The sequence below is a fragment of the Dermacentor variabilis genome, chromosome 4 (assembly GCF_050947875.1).
Source record: "Dermacentor variabilis isolate Ectoservices chromosome 4, ASM5094787v1, whole genome shotgun sequence".
Lineage (NCBI taxonomy): Eukaryota > Metazoa > Arthropoda > Arachnida > Ixodida > Ixodidae > Dermacentor > Dermacentor variabilis.
This window is the reverse complement of record NC_134571.1, coordinates 35,716,163-35,737,220: the sequence shown is the minus strand read 5'-3', so window position 1 is coordinate 35,737,220 and position 21,058 is coordinate 35,716,163. Positions and strand designations below refer to the sequence as shown.

The 21,058-nt window shown below is 44.7% G+C and overlaps 1 protein-coding gene across 1 annotated transcript in view; it reads right to left on the bottom strand.

The window, feature by feature from the left end:
• Positions 1 to 8,363, bottom strand: part of LOC142578183 (cell adhesion molecule Dscam1-like) — an 83,148-nt gene extending 74,785 nt beyond the window's left edge. Inside the window, exon 1 of the mRNA XM_075687584.1 lies at positions 7,865 to 8,363. Coding sequence (XP_075543699.1) covers positions 7,865 to 7,940 — 76 coding nt within the window. The 5' untranslated portion in view covers positions 7,941 to 8,363. The remainder of the gene's footprint in view (positions 1 to 7,864) is intronic.
• Positions 8,364 to 21,058: the final 12,695 nt, after the last annotated feature.

Below are 21,058 nucleotides of genomic sequence, written 5' to 3'. Positions count from 1 at the left end.
AAGAGCTCTGCACCTCACGTGCACCTACACTGCGCAACACGCATCCAGGGAGTACATTGAAGAGAGAGCGGGAATAGGAGACGTACTTTGAGCGCTATACGCCTAAGTGAGGCAATGCGGGTGGCTCGGAATGATTAAGTACTCGAATAATGCGGCCACAGATCCATCTGCTTACGAGCATTCATTCAGCGAGCTGTAATACAGCTATCGCCAAAGTAGGTTGGCACAGCAGTCGTGAGGAGCGCAGAGTTGCGATTTTACCCAACGCCAAGGAGCATACGTGCTCAGCGAAGAACCTTGAAGCATTGCTTCGGGCATGAGTTTTGATTAACTGCTACCACATATAACTGATTCTGTCGCGTTCCAGCCAAGAAGTAAGCGGGGCGCTTAAAGAGCCTTTGCTAAAAGAGCATAATTCATTGAAACAGCCGCGATAGAAAGACGGCTTCGAACTGTATCGTATACCTGTACGCTCACGAGAATAGGCGTAAGAGACGCGAGGAAATGAAACTAATCAAGGCGTCATCACACACTTCATTTCAAGAATTACCCAGCTAAAAAGTACAGGAGTGTAGGGTAAGGAACTAAGAAAACAGCAAACGCCACATAAACAACTGATTTTACAGGAATTCGTGGCGACTCCTGGCTGGTGATCAACGGCCGCTCCGGGTCAAAAGATTTAAAAAAAACCGGGTCAAAGAATTAAACGAGCCAGCGAGCTTAATCACTGCAAATCTGAATAACAGCGTAACGCACGCGTTCAAACGCGGGAAGTCTGCTTCGCTGAGCCTGGAAAGTGCGCTCTTCACTTGTTGCGTACCGCGGAGCACGCCGGAGGGGGGACCTCGTAAGCTGTAAATGATGAACAAGACTGATATCCTCGTGCCTGCTAAAACGTTAACAAAGCTTCGCCTAAAGCGAGTCGAAGACGCGCTCTTACCCAGCAAGTAAGGCATTCGTCTCTCGCAGTCCCTAAACTTTTCATTTGGCTCCGCCTATAGGGGCCGCTTCTTCTGTATAGAGCGCGCGAAATCTCAATCCGTGCGGGCCGGCAACGTTCACTTAGGCGCCTTATTTATTTAGGGAAGCGCGCGGCCCGCTCCTAAACGACTCGCCCGCCATCCCAACCACCGCCGTCGCCGCTGGTCCTAATAGCGCTAAGGACGGCAGCTTCCGCCGTCAGCGTCTTTCCTCCCTCGGCCGCTCCCTCGCGCGGACGACCGCACATCTTCTCAGTGCGTCGACGCGAGTTAAAATAACAGCGTTCGCCTTTTAAGCGCTTACATGCCCTCAAGCAACAGCTCGCGACTTTGCGTAATGTCCGTCATTCCCCCCCCCCCCCCCCCCCCCCTCTTTTTGTCGCTGTCTCTGCTTTTGTTTGTGGCCCCCTGCATGGTCTTACCAAAACTTTTGTTGTTTCGCTTTTTCTTCATTTTTTTTCGCCTGTAGTCTGTGAGCTTGTCCAGCAGTATTCTGCCATTCTCTGGCCATCCAAGTAATGTAAGGAACCGAGTTGAGAGGTAGTGGGGATGGAACATGATGGGAGTGGGTTAGTAAGGGCCGGGTGCTGGGGCGGAGGAATGTAGGGTGGGCGGGGGTCCCAAATATGTGGCTGGTTAGCCACACTCATGCGTTCGGGCACGATGGACGCTCGTTAATTTCGATTAGCGCCGCGCGAATTCGCCAGCAGCGACAAGCGGAGGGCGCAAACGCAGCCACCCCAGACCCCCTTCTTTTTCCTTGGCCGGGCACTCTTTCTCGCAAATGTGCGTGGTGGGCTCTCATGGTTGTCGTCTTTACGGGAGCGGAGGGGGGGGGGGAGGCATGTGTGCGAGTGCAGACGTGGGCTTTCCTCTTCGTCCTCTTCCTTTTGTATTTTGATCGCGTTCGTTTTTCTACGCGAACGAGCGGCTCCCTAGTTGGTTTTGTTGTCGTTTTCGTTCTTTACGCCTTGTTTGTTCTCCGCAGCTGTGGTCGGTAATGGAAGCGACACAGCGCAACAACTCATTTAATGCAGCGTGCGCGCGTGGCCGACGTGGGAAAGGTTGGAAGCGCCGAGTTTTCAGTGTCGAACCCTTGCGGCTGATGCGCTTTTGAAGACTTTCACCTTGACTTGCATTGACCGAAAGCTTGTGCCATTTTGCTTTTGACTGGACCTGCTTCTGACGCCCTCTTCCATATTTGTTCTTTTTTTTTCGAACAACTCTGCGGTGACACCCGGTGTTTTTAAGACGACACTCAAATAGTTGCATGAACGCCACTCCAGCTTTAAAGTAAAACTAAAGCCATTACAAAACTTTTTGGAAAACTCTTGTCTGATGGAAACTGAACCACAACATCAAATGGGTACCGCGTATCTCAGTTCAGCCTTATGGAAAGCTTGCAGTCTACCTATTTGATGGTACAGCACCCTCAAATAGGTAGACTGCAAGCTTTCTCCTAACTCCTAATTATAACGCTCTTCTACAGTTCTCAGCTTATGTGCGAAGACAAGCTAATGTGGCTGGTGCTGGTGATGTCTGTGTGCAGTAGCAGCGCAATTCCTGAAGTAGTTTCAAACGCTGGATAACTCAACAGACCTCGTCATAGTTGTTCGTGGTAAACATGCGTATGTTTACAAATAAGAAACTGTTAGAAGAAATATATGCAAATATACTTTGGACACGTGCTTCTCGTGAAGTAATTGTCAGGTCGTTACAAGCAATTGCATGATTCCTGTGATATTATTTTATGCGCTAGAATTTGGCACTCATGACAGCTGCAGAAAATCCTATGGTGCAAGTCAGTTTCATTACAAATATAAGTATTTTATGCAGTGTTGCAGACAGTGGTGCGAAAAGTTGCAGTTTACATAATTACCTCTTCAACAGCAGATGGCCATTATGGGAATAGTAGGAAGAATATTTTATTCGTCAGTTTAAGGCTGTTAATTGATGTATTAATGCTGTTCTCGATCCAAAAATATAAGTTTTTGTCTAAAAGGAGCGTGAGTTCATCTTTTTGCTCAATTGGAAGAAAAATATATGTAATATATTAGATAAACCAACTAATGTTTTGCAGTGGCAACGAAACTGCAGTGGGAACAACAGAGTTCAAGCAATATCACACTACATATATCATCTTTACAATTTTATGAACGAAAACATTATTCCAGTGGTAGGATTGAGAAGTTATGCTGTTAGGATACGCTAAAGTTAGCAATGCTTCAAAGAAAAAGTCCACTTCTACAGTGTACATGTACATCAGAGTTACGTCGGCGGTCCATTCGAAAAACATTTCGATTACTTTAAGGAGTTCGCTGTGCTCTTTCGGGCTCCTTCTGAAGAAAGCCGCAGGCACCAAAAGTCAAAATTCTCGCTACAGGCAGTCTCCATTCGACATTGCGAAAACAGCATAGCGCTGACCACTGTCCAGAGAGAAACCGCTAGACCCATTTTAATGTGATCAGGCGGGCGATGGTCTGCTGCAGACATGCTCCGTTTCATACTATCGCTGGCAACAAGCTTTCTGTTTTGAAACTTGGTGAATCAATCCCTACGGCGAACAAGTGATGTAAGGGGAGCGAACGAAAAAGACAGAGCGTAAAGCCCCAGAAGAGAAATAGATAAAAAGTTTCATAAACTGTGCGATTAGCTCGGTTGTAATTCTGCTTTCGTATTTTACTGCAGTCGCCGAAAAAGGAGAGACTTTTGTACGGCAATTCTGAACAAAGAATGGAAGTATAAAAAGTCTAGAATGAAAAGAATCATGCAGCTCTTAGTAAAGTTATCTTCTAGTAGGTTATCCGGACGTGGAATCCTTATTAATCTTGTTATCTTGTGTCCGAAAAGCTAAATGTGGTTCACATCTGCCAGAATAGACGCCTTTCCTGCGCCCCCCTCCCCCCTCTTGTGTCTAACAATTGCGCAGTTCTACGTAATCATCGGTACCCCGCATTCACAAAAAGCTTTTTACCACAGAACTCCTCATGAGAGCAGAGAAGAGCAGGTGCCATGCAAATGTTGACCTCGTACATGTTATTAGTAGAGTGTGAATTCGCAAGTATTCAAATTCGTAAAATCTGTTTGCCGCTAGCCGATCGACTTCGCTTATATTATACGCAATATCAGGATTAAACAACCTCTACCGCCACGAACGGTTTCAAGCGCAATAACTTTATTTTTTCGTGAATACACGTCAAGGATAGCAAGGCAAGTGAGAAGCACTCTTGAATTCAGTCTCATTTCACCTACGCGTATTAGAATGAGTGTTTGCTTTCTCATGTCGCTGAACGACACATTCGCCGCCGAGAGGACAGACGCAAAAAAAGAAAAAGAAAAGGAAGACGCATTCACGACACCTGTCTCTTCCTTTTTGCATGCGCCTCTCAAAGGCGGCCAATAGCAAACGCCAACTAGGCGATGAAAGCAGTTCTCCGGTTATTTCGCGTTTAGTTCTCAATAAAATTCGAAATCTGGTAAGAAGCGTTCAGTGCACGGACTACCGGAACATGCTGTTTAACAGGCCATTCCGCCGTTCAACCATGGTCGTGAAGCGGTTTAGCGCTTGCTTGCTTTCTCGCTGCCGAAGCCAATCCGACCAAAAGGTGTAGACTAACTCTGCGGTCGTTGCATTCTGTCGCGCTGCTGGATGGATTTTATGCGTTAGCAACGAGCAGACCAGCGCCTCTTGCAATGCATCAGACTACATCAGCGATGCAGATGAAGGGGCCCTGTAAATATTAATGAGGGGTGAGCGTACGCTGCAGATAGCGTATTTGAACGCGAACGCTCCAGAAGCCCTGGGTTGGCGAGGTCGAGCTATCTAGCGTATATTAGGCCCATACTCGAACATGTCTGGCCCTGTGTGGAAACCTTTTCGCGTGGTACATGTTTATGTCCTTGAGCGTATTATGTATTCAGACTCTCGGAGGAATATTTGTTCTGGGAACGTACGACTGATATTCAAGTTCCCGAAAGATGAAGCCAGGCCTTCAATGGCGCTGGCTGAGTTAAAGAAAGCAACTCTTCCACTTCAATCGTTTTATTCAATTTACAACAAATAAACCAGAATTAATGGATCCAATTATCTCCAGCCTGCACACTATCTGTCTTCACGTATGAACCACAAATTTAAGTTCCGGCCGATGGTTGGTCCGGTGGTTCGTCTCAAACCCTGTTCCCTCAGGACACCAGCCCGGTGAGCTATCCATTCAACCACAGACTTCCCAGTGACCCAGGTAGGCGCGATAACGGCTAGATACAAACATACATATATATACACAGATATAAATAAAGAAAGATAGTTGCCGGAAAGTGCTCGAAGTACCATAAAAAATCTTAGCGCCACAAAAAATATTGTGGAACCTACGTCGTCACTCTAAGCGCCCAACTCTGGTCGGCATAATAAAGGCTGTCAACATTTTAAAGGCGAAAGTCAGGACCCCCCTCTACCCCCCAAAAGAGATTTGAAATTTTTTGTTAACGTTCTGGCTCCCCCACGGGAGCCTTATTCACAAAGTTCACTGCTGTACGTACGATTCCTTCACAAATCGCCAGTTACGCCTCTCTAGCGTCAGCCGAGCCAGTATTATCAATAAGTTACAGGACTATAGGCTAAACCAATATTGACAATAAACTTGTAGTTTGTTAAACATCCTTTTTTTAGGTTCGAAGTGTGTTCCAATGCTTAAAATCCGCTGCCTGTATTCAGAAACATATTCATGCGCTAGAACTGTTCGTAAGAGTGGATTCAAATCAGTCGTCTCGTTGGGCATAACGGTGAAGGCAGTCGAGCAGTAGCAGACCACATTTACGAATAAATAGCTTTGCGGATTGGGTATCAGTCATTTTCTAAAGAAATAGTGTATATTATCCAGATATTCTCACATTGCTTTGTGTGCTTCGCAACACTCCATGTGCCAACTTGTAAATATTCTACAATGGACAATTACGGACGTAGAAAACTAAAGCACTCAAGATTTAGACAGAGAGAGACAAAAAAAAGGGTGTTTAAAAGGGCAGAGAGGTTAACCAGAGGCGGTTCTAGTTGGCTAGACTGCACGGGGGGAAGGGGATGAATAGAGAAAGGGATGAGAGGAGAACAAACAATGTAATGTCCGGAGCACACAATCCAGCGGTAATAGGCAGTGTCACTCAAAGGTAGTGATGTATAGGAAACAGAGTATATGACCCTGCTTTTTTTTTCACGATAGCCCGAGCCTGGTGGTTGCTTAGTGTAGCAACTAGTTCAGAGTAAGCAATGTGTGCTTATCTTAGTTGGATAATTTTCATGTTACTCATCTTGCGCGCATCGCGCTATTCAAGGAAGCACCTTAACCGTTCTCGGATTAAACTATTCGCTCTTCTACGCTCGTAAGACAGCATAAAGTGACATAGGACTACGTCAAGCATAGCACGGGAAATAAGCTAGTTACAGTGCGCATTTCTGCAGAAATGTTTTCCCTTTGTATGTCTCATTATGAAATCGTGTTGTATTTGGTCCCTGCGACAGTATTTTGCGAAATAAAAAAAAAAGTATATTTCGTAACAGAGGTTGGTTGGTGAAATATTTTTCATCTAGGAAAAGCTTCTTTCGTAAAAATTCTCTAAAGAAGAAGGCGATAGGAACACATATGACAGGACGGGTGGTTATCTTGGGCGCAATCCACAAGAAAGGAAATAAGATGACTAAGTTCTTTGTCTTGTCGCTTTCTTTTATTCCTTATTTACTGTACGCAAAATATTGCTTTTTCTTGATGAAAGGCATATTCCGCTTCACTTGAGGACGTTTATTGTCTACGTTTCGGCTGGCAGAATGGCCTATGTTAAAACATCGTGAAACATATGCAGCAAACACTTTCAAGCAAAGAGTACGATGAGAGTCACAGAGTAATCTGCTCAGCGTTAAATGATATTTGTTATCGGGACAGTCTACAGCAAAATTCTACGGGATACGGTTTCCCCTGCAAATGTGAATTACTGCCTTGTTAAGGCATGACACTTCTAATTTACGGAATCCCTGTGTTGGTGGCGAAGGCTACTACGTGCTTGAACATTTAATCCGTGGCTGTGTGAGCCCGCACCACCAGAATCCAGTTTCTTGGAAGGTCCGGCGTCTCGTAAGCTTTTGCGGTTGACGGTAGGTGTTATTGTGCGCTACGCTAAGCATCAATATATTTTTCTAAATACTTAGTCGTCGAGCATTAAGCTGCTGCCCCGCTATTCAGTACTGTTATGGCGGCATTTCGTGCCTAATAGACTCCGTCTAGCAGATCAGCACATTTTTCTTATACACTGAAATAAGGAAGTGTCATCTAGATTATAAGTAATTCACTTTCTTACAGCTTCCCTATTTTAAGTTAACGCGAAAGCAGTTAGGAGCAGCAGTTGTGTGTGATCAATTGAATGTTACAACGCTTGATTCTCGCCTACATTTGCGTTTGAAAAAAAAAAGAACACTAACATAAGATGTGTGCTTTGTTAGTGACAGCAGGTTTTTCAGTCTTGCTAGGAAAACAAAATGTTTCATGTCAATTTAAATTTTACTTTTTCATATTGTTGTATGGCTTGTGCACGCAATGAAGATTAAACAAAGCAAGATAATGTGACGCAAGGTTAGACGATATATAAGTTACCGCGTTTCTCGTATCAGGAGTAGGAATTGTGCTGCTAGCTGCAGGCAGAGCTAGCATTGCAATATGCATAAAACATTTTTATCAATATAGCAAAGAAGATAAGGTTTAATTTACTAGTTCCATCACAAAAAAGAGTGTTTACTATAGGAACTGCACCTTTATGTATTCAAGAACGGCACATTTATTGCTCGTGCCGACAACGTTCATTACAAAACAGACTATCGAGAGACTAGAAACTGATAGACTCACCAATAAGAAACCGGGTGATACAAAGAAGCTTCGAAGGTGGCGTACAGTCCTTGATGGCGAATAGTGGTGGTCCCATTCTGTCTCCCTAGCCGGTGGCTTCCTTTAGGAGACGTTACACGCAAAGTCGCATCACAAGGTGGTTCGTCCAAAAACTGACAGTCAGGTCTTTTCCACCGTCACCTAAGTCCAACGACGTCAATGCAGTTAATCCACTAGAAGAACAAAAGTAGTTCACAGCTTTTATTTGCAATTGTAGCCCATTGCCGAAAAGCGCGACTCAGTCGTCTTGCGCGGCAAAGGAGCACGCATCTCTTTTCAGAAACACCAAGGTAGGTGGACTGAGAATGACTTAGAACAAAATTAGGAAATGAAAGGAGCCACAGAACTGGGATGGCCTACAAGTGCGCTTAAATAGGTGACATGTCGTCGATAAGGTGGGGTACCACTTCGAGGACAACGCCGGTCGCACGCGGCTTGCAGCGCTGCCTTGGAGTTCAAACACCGCGTGCCGTGGCAGACGACCCCGAACGTCGTCTGCTTCTGAGAGGAGCTCCGGTCTCGAGACCCTCCCTCTTTCCCTCTACGACGAGGAGGCGTCGTCACGTGGTCGTTCGGAACACGCCCAGAGTGCTCCCTTGTGGCGAAAACGAGCCCCACAGCGCGCGGGAGAGCACTTCCTCGCCTGTTCTCTCCCTCATAACTACCCGCCGTGCTAGCTAAGCGGCTACGGTCTCGGCCTGCTAAGCACGAGGTCGCGGGATCAAATCCCGGCCACGGCGGCCGCATATTGATGGGGACGAAATGCGAAAACACCCGTGTACTTAGATTTAGGTGCACGTTAAAGAACCCCAGCTAGTCCAAATTATTCCGGAGTCCCCCACTTCGACGTACCTCAAAATCAGACCGTGGTTTTGGCATGTAAACCCCCATAACATTTCTTTCCCCCTCATGACTCTCGGCGGAACACACTGAGACTCCTCTTGAAGATGCTAACACGCGGATACACCATTGAGCTACGCGCAGACGGAGGCAAGTGTTGTGAAACGTGCATGCTGCGAAACAATGAAATGTCGTATTGTGGTGTTGCTGGAGTGAACTTGAGCGGGACCTATAGGGAAGAGGGGGGGGGGGGTGCAGTGGTGGATCGTGAGACAGACGTGGACGTAGTGATCGTGGGTGATCGTCGTGGATTGTAGTTAGCTTGTGAAGGAAGTCACCGTTGCTCTAATTGTTTATTCGGTCGTACTCAAATGCAGACGTGCTACATTGCAATCCACTGCACAATATTGTGATGCGTGCGTGCTCATTTTAGGGCTTTCTTCATTACTGCGCCCAGAAACCAAAACCTTCCTTTAAACCCCTTCTGTTATTCACAAACAATGATGTTCACCAAGTGGTAACGTAAAATAGCGAAGTAGACCCTGGCCAACTTATTCATGGCTGAATATGACCATTTTGGTCATGCCACTCCATTTCTCCATAGGCTACTTTCGCGCGTTGTACACACCTTTGTTTTTGCTCAAGTTAAAAAGAAACGAACAAAGAAGAAAAAAGAATGTTGTGGTACCGCTGTATTTGCACGTTGGTCGCTTGGGCTTTCCAAGAAAGTTTGTATGCATGTTTCAGTTCCAAACCTTGTCATGCGATAAAGCTTTCTCAAGCATTTTCAATGCTTTTGTTTAATGTGAGCAACGTGTGAGAAGTTGAGTCATTGTGAATAATCCAAATATGGTGGTCTGCCATAATTGGATACGTATTTACATACGTATAATTAAATTCAAACGCGCTTACTTTTCTTCCTATTCTGTGCGTCCATTAGGTCTACGTATCATAAATCGACGCTGGTATGTATGTATGTATGTATGTATGTATGTATGTATGTATGTATGTATGTATGTATGTATGTATGTATGTATGTATGTATGTATGTATGTATGTATGTATGTATGTATGTATGTATGTACGTATGTACGTATGTACGTATGTACGTATGTATGTATGTATGTATGTATGTATGTATGTATGTATGTATGTATGTATGTATGTATGTATGTATGTATGTATGTATGTATGTATGTATGCATGCATGCATGCATGCATGCATGCATGTATGTATGTATGTATGTATGTATGTATGTATGTATGTATGTATGCAATTATGGCTGAACACCAGGTTTGGATGCGCACGTACATAGATACATACTTGCTTACATACATACCAGCGTCGATTTGGTGAAGTAGACCTAGTAGGCGGACCGAATAGGAAGAAAATTAAGGTTGTTTGAATTTAATTATTTGAAATAATTTACAAATTGAAGTACAAATGTTTCCATGCATTGTTTGACCCCCAAGCATTGGCCAGTAGTGGGGCCATTCACAGAAATGAAATTGTCACTATTGTATATTAATAACGAAAAGGCACGTATATGCTCAAATAGCAACAAAGAGACGCTCGGAAATAAAATAAAATAACATTGACATAAAATAGTGAAGGTGATCAGTTAATTAGCAAAGGGAAGCTCGTTCTCAAATGTAGCTTCATGAATTTAAAAAAAAAGAATAAAGAACAACCCATACTTGTGTGCTATAAGCCGAAAAAAATGAAGACGTTGAAGTGCATGCGACCCACTAATGGGCCTGATCATGAAATGCACATGTCAAACTTAAGTCCCGTATATGTGAACAAATTAATTTTTTAACCCCGTTCGATATATTTTTGAGTTATCTTAATGCGAAAGCATTACATGCCCCATTACACGAAAATTCGTCAGCGTCGTCGGCGTGACCGATCGATGGTCCCAAAACGGGCTACTGGCGTAAAGAGCAAAAAACACGTCAAAAATGCTCGGGTTGACGTCACATTTCTCTGGGAGGTTCCTGTAAACGAAGGTAATGAATGGCTTTGAGAAGAAATTTCGTACAAATTGGTCCTAGGTGGGCGCGAGGCGAGCAAGCTTCCCGACTCCACGGCGTCTCTGCGGTTCTGGCTGACTCTAAAGGTGCGCCTACTACGTGCGTCATTGCACACGTCGCGTCGCAGCCAATGGGGAGGAGGTGGCGCCACGTCATGAGCGTATATAATGAGCGCGCTGCCTGCCGCGCATCACTTGCTCTTCGGTTCTCATCGGTGTTGTGTTTACTGCGATAGCCTGTCGACGCCGCGTCGTGAGTGTATAAAAATTAGCTGCTTTGTGACCAATATATACGCAGAAACACAAACCGAATCACCAGAAAGAACTTTAATGCATGCAGAACATATCGATCGAAAACATTTCAGCAAAGGAACTCTAATGTTTTGCATTCCCTCACGTAAGCAGTCTTAAGTGTCTCTGTCAAATTTTATTTCAGCGGCTTGTTGTCCCACCATTGTTGGGCTGATAAAATAAACCAAGAACTGACCACATATATGTCACGGGTGCGGTTATATTATTTGATTGAAAAATCTTGCATATATGCGTTACAGAAGACAATCATAATTTGTGCTATGCCTAGATAAAGAAGAAGAATTCAAGCCTAGAAACGTCAAAACAATTCGCACGACTCAGAAACTGCCTGAGACGCATTGCATCTTCGGAAACAAAAAGCCACGAAAAGCAGAAAAATCCCACTTTCCGCCTGAGACGCCGCTTTTATACCTCCTTAACCGGTCGTACCAGGAGCAGCCCCAGGGCGCTGGGAAGAAAAGCCGTACAGGGCGCTTTCGATGTTCCACCGAGAAAACACAGTGGTTTCTTTTGCTCGAGTTCCTTGAACGTTACACTGAAGTTACACGTTTGCGTTTCCAGCAACTATAGTGTGGAGAGGCGAGAGTGGAAAATAGAATTGCCGCGCAAAAGAAGCCGTAGAGGAGGCAGAGAGGAGATGGTCGAGGGAGGAGCATTCGAAGGCCTGCCACTTGCGACGGCAGACGCCTAAAAGGAGCAAATGGATTCCAGCGAAGAGCGTTGAGTACGACCCACGGGAATGAAAGGCTGGTGAGCGAAAACATCAAACCACGTGAGCAAAATAAAGAAGCGGGAAAGCGAAGAAACGAAGAAAATCAGTGAGAGCGCGCGCTCGACTTTGAGCCTGAGGCGCTGGGAGGCTGCCACGGTTGAGAACTGCGAGATAGAAAGAACGCTGAAAGAAGTGGTAGAAGCAGTTTGCGTTGTTGTGTGGAACAGCGACGTTGGCTCTCTGTTCCTTGCTATCAGCAAAAGCGCTAGAGGGAAACGGGTGTAACGCGCGAAAAAAAATTAAAGATAGAGCGACTAAGAACGAACGAACAAAAATGGCGGAACTGGGATACGCTCGAAAAAAGAACAGAGGCGATGTAATTTTGCTATGTCGGATACAGAATTTCACTTAGTGACGTAGTTCAACGACAAAGCGAGCAGGCGTCGCTATCAGGCTCATTCTGTCGCGAGCACAGGCTAAGATATAAAAACAAGCACCGAGAAAATGAGCAGACATCACGATGCAAACAAGCGGGATCAAAATGAAGTGGCTCCCTCACTGAAAGACTTGGACGTTCAATGTTTCTTTTATATTTTCTCGGAGAAAAATAGGAAAAGGAAAGGAAGCTGCCAGAGAGCAGCAGAAGGTCCAAGCAAGGGCTTAGACACGGTCGTTTAATTCGGTCGACGAAAATGAAAACTGCTCAAACTCTGTGCGGCGTAACTTCGTCACGGCCGTGCTTGAAGCGTCGACTTACAGACACATTTTATGATCGAACGTAAATCAATGTTAAACTTTGGCCAGGGGGCAAACGGAACAAAACTACAGTGAAACTGAATCAGAACCTTTCGGTAGTTCAACGTCTCATTGAGATCGAGAGCGAGATCTTGATAGCAGTTGAAAAGGCAGGTTCTGGCAGCACTTCTTGGGTCAGGGTGTTCCTTTTTGTTTCGTTTAAAAAGGAAAATGTAGGAAACAGAAAACTGAGGCCAACTTCTGAATGGGGCGGCTAATGAAAACTGTGAAAAAGACATTACTGAATGAAAAAGTAAAACACCATTTGAAGGCCGCTCTATGACAGTCTTTTAAGCCAAGAGAAACAAAGCTGTTTTTACTTAGAGTTACGTAATTCGTGTTCCACGTTAAACAGCAGCAGAGTTACGAAAAGGGGCGAAAGTGTCCCAATTTCTCTGGGCATATAAAAAAAATGCTCACCTCTCCTTTAATTTTCTTTTGGTAAAGCTTACTTCACTGCGATAACTGCGTCACTGCGGCAAAGCAATTTCTGAAATGTCAGGGCCAATTGGGTGAGCCAGGGCCCACGAGCAGGTTAACGAAAGCAGTAGAAGGATCACTGAATGCTAACGTGGTGACTGATGAATAATACTTAAAGGGGAGAGTTAAAGGAGAGACTTAAGTAGGCCGAAATAGGGGGCACTGTGTCCAATGTCTCAGGTTGTGAAATCCGTGTAGGCGGATAGAAAGGTAAACATGGTTATCTAATTGCGAGTTGTACAAGGCAATCTGTGATATAAGTTGGCCGAATCAGTTCTATGGAGTCTTCTAATCACACAAAATTGATGCGGTGGAGAGCACCACGAACGGGAGTGGCTTACTATGGCCTCCTTCTAGTTTGTCTCTGCGCTCTGTGGAGCCTTTTTCGTTGGCTTAAATTGCAGCGCTATTCGCGCCAGACTGTCAGCGGCTTCGTTGCCTGCTAAGCCGATATCGCATCCGTACAGGGCTAGCACAAACTACAGCTTGGAGGTGCAAGACATGACTTGGCCCACCATCATCGTTTGTGCATCGTCAAGTTTTTGGCGGCATTGAACATTACATACTAAGTGTCCTGAATTTGAAGCAGAACGGAAGAATAAAAAAATAGATGAACTCAAGCGCAAGACGGCACCACACTCAGATGCAAGTGATATTTGGTTGCCATGAGGGCATTGGATAGTTAGAAGGGAGGTGCTTTGACTCTTCCTAAAGCTCATTCGTGATACAGGGCTGGCAAGTGGCTGGAGAGCCATATGGGTCATCGTGGTTCGGAAAAAGAGCAACGTATTGGGCTCCACGTCTTGTTTTTGATACCTGGCGTATCTGGTTGTACCACGAAATGTTTCATACCATATCACAGTTCATAGGTGGCGTTCAGGCGGAGCAATTGCCGGCAACCTTTGCATGGCTAGGGCCCTCTGCGGCAAGCAACACCCCTCTTCCTCCTCCATAAGCTGGAGTAAACAAAATGCAACGCGGGGTTTTACTCGCCCACTAAGCATTGACTACGGAAGATTTAAAGGAATGTGGTGCCTGAATGCAGTGCACGTTTCCAGCAAGCTAACGAACATAGCAAGCATTCGCTTGTGCCCCTGACCACGTATGTGTTCCACCAGCATAAGCTGAAACACGATCTAAAAATAAATTATCACAATGATTTTCAGGTGTAATTACATCAAAGTGCGATGTGCGATCCCTCTCTGGACAGTCTTCAAGTAGGAAGTATTCGCAGGTGTATGTTTTGAAGTCCGACCTAAGCCTCTGATACAAAGGCAGGTGAACCTGGAAACGTGAGAAAGCATGGAACAGTTTCGGAATAGGTCGCGGTTGAACTTATGCTTATAATACAAGTTGTTCACGCATATGATGTGATCTATGCGAATCTTTATTTATTGAGCAATGACTCAATCAAGGGAAAGCTCAGCTAGCCGTCCTAATTGGTCAAGAAAAAAATCTAAAAGAAATAGTGACACTTCAGCCACTGGTAATTGAGTCCCGCTCCGCTGGACTTCTTAGTCTTAAAGGACTATAGCGTTCTACTGCAGAGCACGAGATTGTGGATTCGATTCCCAGCCATAGCGGCCGCATTCTGGTCGAGGTGAAATGTAAGAACGGTCCAGCACGCGTACCGTGCTGCTGGTGCCCGTGAACACCCTCACGTTTTCTTAACTGTTCCAAAGCCCTATACGACGACGTTTTTCAAAACGCACTCCGCAGTATTGCGTTGTTAAAGCCCAAGTACATTAGCTTTTGTTTACCTGCCAATGGTCTATAGGCACCAAAAAATACCATTCTGAAGAATAATTTTGGGAAGACAGACGTGGCGCGGAATTTTAAATGGACAAAGCGCAGAAATGAAGAAGCAAAAAGACGGCAAGGTATCCGAGTTGTGTATCAGCCCAAATAACGTAACACACTTGTCGCAAGACTTCCCTCTCAAATTCTGCTTTACACTCATTCCCTCATCAGTTTCATGTGATTTTTTTGCTTCTTATGTTATCTTCGTCGAATGGTATTTCTAAAGTAATTGTTTCCGTGCGTCGGTAGGCTTTTACGTGGCTTTGTTTTTATTTAATTATTCAGCAATCGGTCTTAGTTAGTGAGTGTCATTAGGTTCAGAACATGCAAACAAAATTGCCATAGAATATGAAAATGGAAGCAACGATTACTCAGTTAGACAGAGAAAACTTCAAAGAGGCTTATGACGCAGCTTCTTAGCATAATTCGGCCCTCTCACGACGTGTGTATATCAGCACACGCAGCGACAACTTGACGCACTTGACCACAGCGAGACGAAAGCTCAAGAGCGTCGTCGTTTTATTTCCCGCCTGCTAAGAAAATTTTCGCCGAGGGGAGAAATCACAGGCACAGAAATACATACCGCTTCGCGCATCAATTGTAAGCTGAGAAGATGAGCCTAGTCATCTCTCCTTCAGCAGAGCAAGAACGATGCTAGAACAGTGCAAGAGCAGAGGGGAACAGAGCAGTCACTTGAAGCGATCGGTCCAGGCAGTGGCTCGGCTAGCGACTAGTTGCAACCGCGTGGTCGTTCGCTCATGCAGGGATTCACTCACAATGGTGTTACACTCCAGCCGTGATTAGTGGCGTGCACAATCCACTGAAAACAAATATCACTCAATCTCACCTAGGTCGTGCGTTATGGCACTCCGATCTCTCCACCCGCTGAATGCGCAGCTTGCCTCTGTATTTAAGTGATTTCCTAGGAAATTTCGCAGAACGCCTTCAGCACAAATAGCATTCGAGTGAACAATAAATAATGATACGGAGCGAATTCACTGTCGTACACTTGAAGCAAGCAGAGAAGCACTCAAAATATGCATATCGCGCAGCAGAAATCTTACCATCTGCAAATTCACTTCATAGCCAACGAGGCTGGCCACACCACATAAATCTACGCGCCACCTAATGTGTCAGGAAAGGACCGCCGTAATTCGTTCTCAGACAAGTACATCGTCTAATCATGTCTTCATGTCTAATGTGCGATTGATTCGATGAATCATTGCTCAGAGATAATGCAAGAGACGTCGAAGTGGAGAAACCGCCGCCGTAAATTACCAGGTTAAACTTACCTGCAGCTCTCCTATCACCTTTAATGCCACCGCCACACCGCCAACAAAAGCTCGCAGTCAACAGGGACACAATATAATGCCTACTCGTAAAATGAGTTAGGTGGTGCGAATGCCCTGTTTTTTCCTCGCTATTTCTTTTCTGTTTATGAACGTCGGTTGGTTTTTAGCACTATTATTCACCTTAACGGAAGAGTATATAGAAAGTACTAGCCAACATCACAAAAATTTGGAAGATTCCTCACGCTGAATTTTAACCATTGTTTCTATACCTAATAAGCCACTTTTGTGTACTGTAAATGAAGTGTTCAGTTCCCTATTCAACCCATCCTCCAGAATTCAATCGTATCAATAATCAATCTTTAATTTCTCGTGGTCGGCAAATTATAGCGAATGTCGTCTAGGCTTATGCAAGAACCGCGATCTTGAGGAGGTCCGGGTCTCGAAGACAGCCCTTATTCAAGTGTATACATTATTAGAGAACAAAATTTGGGGAAATCATGTGAAGCAAAAACATCGAGAAAGCTTACTTAGTGAGCAGTGAACTGATGTTTTCGAAGGCCGCCTACCATGCCCACCTATCAAATAGTTTTCAATCAGGCGCGTGAGAACAGAATGGTCGATGGCGGGTGTGTCGCATGTAGGTGTTACACCGAAACGAAAGTGAGGCGTGCCGAAGAACAAAGTAGGTCGGGTCAACTAGAACACATTTGCGCCTCGAGTGGGCGCGGATGTTCTCTACGCCTATTAGTCTACGCGTGTTTCGCTGTATGTCGACCATTTCGTTCTCCCATTTCGTTCTCCCATTTCGTTCTCCCATTTGGAGACATCTCGGCTCCCGAGACCATTTATTCTGAGGAGATTAACCTAGACTCGCATTTACTTGGGTTTTATTTTACAGAACTGGAGGTTATGATTACTTCACGCAAACTTGCTGGCGTCTGTCGCTGTTATCATCTCATTCATTATGATTGCACTGACCGAGTGGAACTCGCCAAACTTTAGACTTACACGACTGCATCGATTAAACCCCTCAATGAACTCCGACTTCTATTCGGACTTCCTCGACGTGAAGCTACGCTTCTCTGTCGCTTTTGGTTAGGAGTTGCCTTCACAGAGGCATACTCTACTTTAATTGGAGCGAGCGACAGTGCAGCATGCGAGGTCGGCAGCACCAAAGAAATTATCGACCACCTGCTGTGCCACTGTCCACGATATGCCACAGAAAGACAAGAACTTGCTAACGATCTCCAAAAACTGGACAGTCGGCCGCTTTCTGTGCAGGTGCTGCTGCAACACCGCCCCCATCGCTCGTCGGCCCATAAAGCGATGAAGGCACTTTTGTGCTTCTTGAGGACGACAGACTTGTGGGAACGTCTGTGACTACTAGTGCAAATACCATTAGCCCTCACGCGTCAGCGAACTCACCGCTAAGTTCCTTCTTTCTCTCCCTCCTCTCTCTCCGTGTCATCTTTGTTTTCCCGTTTCCCATTCGCCCGGTGTAGGGTAGCCAAACGGACGTGATTCTGGTTAACCTCCCTGCCTTCTGCTTTTCTCTTTCCTTCCTTCATTATGATTGCAGTGAAACAAGAACGTAAGCCGAGAAACGTACACAAGACAAGTCTATCGCAGTCTTGGTTTCTGCGCAAGAGAAGGAGGTAGACAAAACGGATGCATAAAAAGGCAGAGTGTTTAACCAGACGTAGTTTTGGTTGGCTATTTTGGACGGGTAAGGGGCAAGGAGATAAAAAGAGAGAGTGGAAGGGGAGAGGACACAACGAGAGCTCCCTAGTAACTAACAAGGAATTGAAATCGGATCCGCGAAGCCCTGTTGTACCGTTGTCGGCGTTTTCATCGCCATCGTCCGGTTGTGTCGCGCCGTCATCACGGAATCCTCGTCTTTGTTACCTTATTTTGCGGCGTGACCGACGTTGTACTTTTCTTAGTCATTGTCGTAGTCGATGTCGGAGGAGCTGTCGCTGTTTTGACTTGCGCCTGAGGCTTTCTTTGCAACAGCTCCCAACAAAACATTCCTGCCTTTGCAGCTAACAGGAGCTATAGCCGCAATGCGTTCGGCTGCCAGACATCACGTGAACATTCTCACATATTGTTTTTACATCAATTATTGCGCTATAATTGAGAGGGTCAAAAAAAGCAGCAGTCATGTCAGTAAAAGTCTCTTTGTCACTGCTTAGTTAGGTTGAGTTCTTTCAGCTTGATTTATATTTTTAAAAATGAATGATCTGTATGAACTAGTTAACCTCCCTGCCTTTCCCCTTTCTTCTGTCTCTATCTTTCTGTGTCTTGTTACTTCTATAATTATAATCATCACAATAATCATCGTAATACTCACCCTAACATACAATATATATACACTCCTCCCCCATCACCAATTAGACACCCACCATTACAAATATTCATCATCGCCTTAATGCAGCCAATAATCCCCCAAAAAAGATAGGCGTCGTAAATTTCAAAAAAAGAAAAAATTGAGGCAGTTAACCTAACCCACCCCGCGGCCAATGACAAAAGCCACATGAACAAACGATGCCCCGTTGTCTAACCCTGACTGCATATTCACTCTTATCCGAGGGGCTCTCGAGTATCTTTTTACTAGCTGATTGGAATAAGCTTAATATTGGCGTTATTTTAGCGCAGCAAGTAAAATTGCTTTGCATTGCCATCAAGTGAGGTCACGTGATCAAAATTTGAGATAATGTTGCCAGGTCATTCTGTAAGAACTCGAATGTTCAGTAAGAACTCGCAAATATCATTTAAGTACAGCATTTAACAACGGCACTCTCGTGTCACCTCATACTTACTTTCCCTGCCTTGATTTCCTTCCCCTCTCTCTCTCTCTCTCTCTCTCTCTCTCAACTATTCCGCTAGTACAGCTACGAATAACGACGTATAATGCCAAAACTCACAAGAACCCTTTCATATGATTTTGCATTCTGCAAAAGCAGGCCCTGGCACCTATGGCATTTTCTTATATTCGTATTTCTGTCATATACACACTTTGCAGTGCTAGCCCGCTTTGCTTAATATGTAGCCTGCAGCTGCAATCTGTGGTCAGCAGCTTGATTGCGACAACCAGCCAACGAAGCCACGTGGCAAGCTTCACAAGACTAGACCAGAAGAAATTTTCGATTTTGTTTGTTTCTATTCCCATTATATGTTGTTGAATACCGAACGGGAGGAAAGAAGTCGCCTACACAAACTTTAATCTCGTTACCATAGAACCCTAATTTATCTGCTGCGCAAAAAGCGTGCAAGAGTAAATTCTAAAGGTCTTCGTGAATGGTAATTCTAAGCATACATGGCTGTTTCAAAGAAAGCTGGTCATGCTGCAAGAGCTCAGTAAATAAGGAATTTGCATTTCAATAGGTCAAGATAATCCGACTGCGCCGTGAATGGTTCATTAAGGTCGGCTTATAGAAGTTCAAAAATTTTTTAATACAAGAACGACGCTTAAATTGTTTATATTGAATTAGAAAACGGTCGCCGAACTAACAGAGCAGCACTGCAATGGACGCAAGAGCGCTAGACGAACTGCAGTGGCAAGTAAGCCTGTTTGCTATTCAACACAAGAAAGATTCATTCACGCTCACTAACTCCAACACTGCTTGGCGACACGAGAACGAGAAATCCCTCATTTTCGCGTTTGAGAAAGGAGGAGTCTAGACGCTTTTCCCAGAGAGTAATGTTATACTGGAAGTCTGGATTTTTTTTATTTAACCCTTCAATATATTCAACATCAACTATATATTCAACATTCAATATATTCAACGCATACCTGCGGCTAGACAGCGTTACCAAGATTTAACCTTACACGTAAAAGCATCACCCACGTTGAGTTTGTTGAGAAGGAAGAGAGAATTTAACATTTTGCATTGGTACACACACAATCGAGGGTTCATCGTTGAATCAATCGTAAGCGGACATATATAGGCTGGCGCATTTCAAGAAACACAGCAGCGCTTTTGTGGTGGCTTTGTAGGTAGCAGACGCACGAGGCCGTGGTTCCAAGTTCTTCTCTTCTATGAAAGGCCGGTCATTTAAGCACCCTAAATACTGTACCAAGGGGAGTCTACTTGTCTTAGGCAGCTGGGCAACCACACTGGAGGTTGTCCAGTGCACTGTAGCGTACCGCGCTCAGCCTGGTTAACTTCCGTACTTTTCCCTACCGACTTCTCTCTCTCTCTCTCTGTCTGAGTTTCTTGCAATACAGATAAATGTTAAATGAGCTGACTTTAACGAAGCAAAGTTTCTACAATAGCCTGTATTATATTCCTTGATAGGTTACAAAAATAGCAATAATTTAAATATTAGAACATTGAATTTTCAATAAGTACGTTCAATGAAAGTAGGTAGCGCCGGTTACCTTGTCAAAGGCATATGATGCTCACTTATCCACCATGAGCAAAGCGAGAACAAGAAAAAAGCGGGAGCAAGCATTTTGACAAGTAGACCTGTCTTTTTATGTCGCCTTGATTATCGCCGCGTTACGACAAGGACTTCTCCCCTTCTCCTAACCTTCCCTCGTTCAACCTCTCCTCGCTAGCAGAGTGGCGTAATGTAGAAAGTCTTAAACTGTTTTACACCACTGTTAACTCTGGATGTTGCTCATATTTGGAATACATCAAGTTTGCTAAAGCGTCCAACACACGAAATTTTCACTCTCAAAATATAACACTACTGTACGCTTGCAGTGACAAATTAGAATGTAGTTTTTTTCCCGATTCATTGAATTGTGGAACCAGCTTCCCCCTTAATATACGAAAATTGATATTTGTTAATTTTGTTAAGGCAATCCCTAGTTGATGCCTGTGATTCCTAGAACCATGTATTATGGCGCTTGACACTTGGCGGCAGAGGCCGCAGGAAAGAACCA